General features: G+C 35.3%; 1 protein-coding gene across 1 annotated transcript in view; it reads left to right on the top strand.

Annotated features, from left to right (window-relative positions):
- The window catches only part of LOC107723934 (voltage-dependent calcium channel subunit alpha-2/delta-1-like), a 142,540-nt gene that overhangs the window by 93,603 nt on the left and 47,519 nt on the right, over positions 1 to 1,418 (top strand). Inside the window, exons 13-16 of the mRNA XM_016532664.1 lie at positions 543 to 621; positions 767 to 816; positions 937 to 1,020; positions 1,106 to 1,183. Of these exons, the coding sequence (XP_016388150.1) occupies positions 543 to 621; positions 767 to 816; positions 937 to 1,020; positions 1,106 to 1,183 (291 nt within the window). The remainder of the gene's footprint in view (positions 1 to 542; positions 622 to 766; positions 817 to 936; positions 1,021 to 1,105; positions 1,184 to 1,418) is intronic.

Genomic DNA, 1,418 nt, shown 5'->3' with positions numbered 1-1,418 from the left:
TAGGTCCGTCCTAAAAACAGGTTTCATATGATAACCTTTAGGGGTGCCAATCATTTTTGTCCATAGGTTTTTAAAAGAGTACACTATTCTTATAATGAAGCAGCACTTTTGTAGGAATGGTTGGTTGGAATTGGTACTAAATCATAATTATATAGTAGGTCCTAAAAACAGGTTTCATATGATAACCTTTAGGGGTGCCAATCATTTTTGTCCATAGGTTTTTAAAAGAGTACACTATTCTTATAATGAAGCAGCACTTTTGTAGGAATGGTTGGTTGGAATTGGTACTAAATAAATCATAAGCAATTTCTCAAAAACATTTAAATGAAGATTTCAATTATTATATGTAGTGTTTATTTTATTCTGCATTATATTTGCACACAATATTTTATAATTATTTACACACATTTTATAACACATTATAGTACTTTTTTTGAGGGGTGCCAATAATATTAATTAATTCATTTTATTTTTTGTTTGATCTTTTTGGCATAATACAATAACGTTGCTCTGAATTTGAATACTATGCTGTTGGAGTGTAGGTGCGTGTGTTCACATTCTCTGTGGGTCAACATAACTATGACACCTGGCCAATAAAGTGGATGGCCTGTGCTAATAAGGGTAAGTATTGCTCAGTCTGTTTTTGCCCCATAGTGGTAGTAGCACAAAAATAATTCTTACATCTCACAGCCTCTTTAGCAGATTCACCACTAGATTGCTAAAAAAAAAAAAAAATTAAATATGATAATCCATATATGTTTTCTAGGATATTTCTACGAAATCCCATCCATTGGAGCCATTCGCATAAACACACAGGTCTGTATAGTGCCAATGTGTTTCAAATGCGACTCATTTGGTTAGATAGTTGTTTAGAAGTATGTGAAGGTCCAAGGATGACCACTCATTGATTGCATCGTGTTGTTCACTGTTGCATAGGAGTATCTAGATGTTTTGGGCAGGCCAATGGTCCTTGCAGATGCCAAACAAGTGCAGTGGACCAACGTGTACCTGGACGCTCTGGTACAGCCCCTTTTTTAATAAACATCACAGAAATTGTGAAAGTGCATTGTGTTTGATTGATTTTGTGTTCTCTTCATGACCTCAGGAGTTGGGCCTAGTCATCACAGGCACGCTACCCGTGTTCAACAAGACCAAATCCAGGAAGGGCGGATCTCGAAACCAGGTCAGGTCATTGTTTATCTTGATTTTCTAGTTGATTTCCCAAGATAAAAATTTGGATACCCTCACAAACTCTTTCTTTGTACAGTATTACCTTTCACAAAATAAAATACAATTACTTCCCTAACTTCCAATCCAAAAACAATCAATAAACAAGGTTCCAACAAAAATGGCGTCGGTCTCCCTACCTCCCCAGAATATTATTATATACAATTATTTACAATGATAAGCAAACAGAT

The sequence above is a fragment of the Sinocyclocheilus rhinocerous genome, unplaced genomic scaffold (genome assembly GCF_001515625.1).
Source record: "Sinocyclocheilus rhinocerous isolate Xijiao unplaced genomic scaffold, SAMN03320098_v1.1 scaffold2049, whole genome shotgun sequence".
Taxonomy (NCBI): Eukaryota; Metazoa; Chordata; class Actinopteri; order Cypriniformes; family Cyprinidae; genus Sinocyclocheilus; species Sinocyclocheilus rhinocerous.
This window is presented reverse-complemented; position numbering and strand designations above follow the sequence as displayed.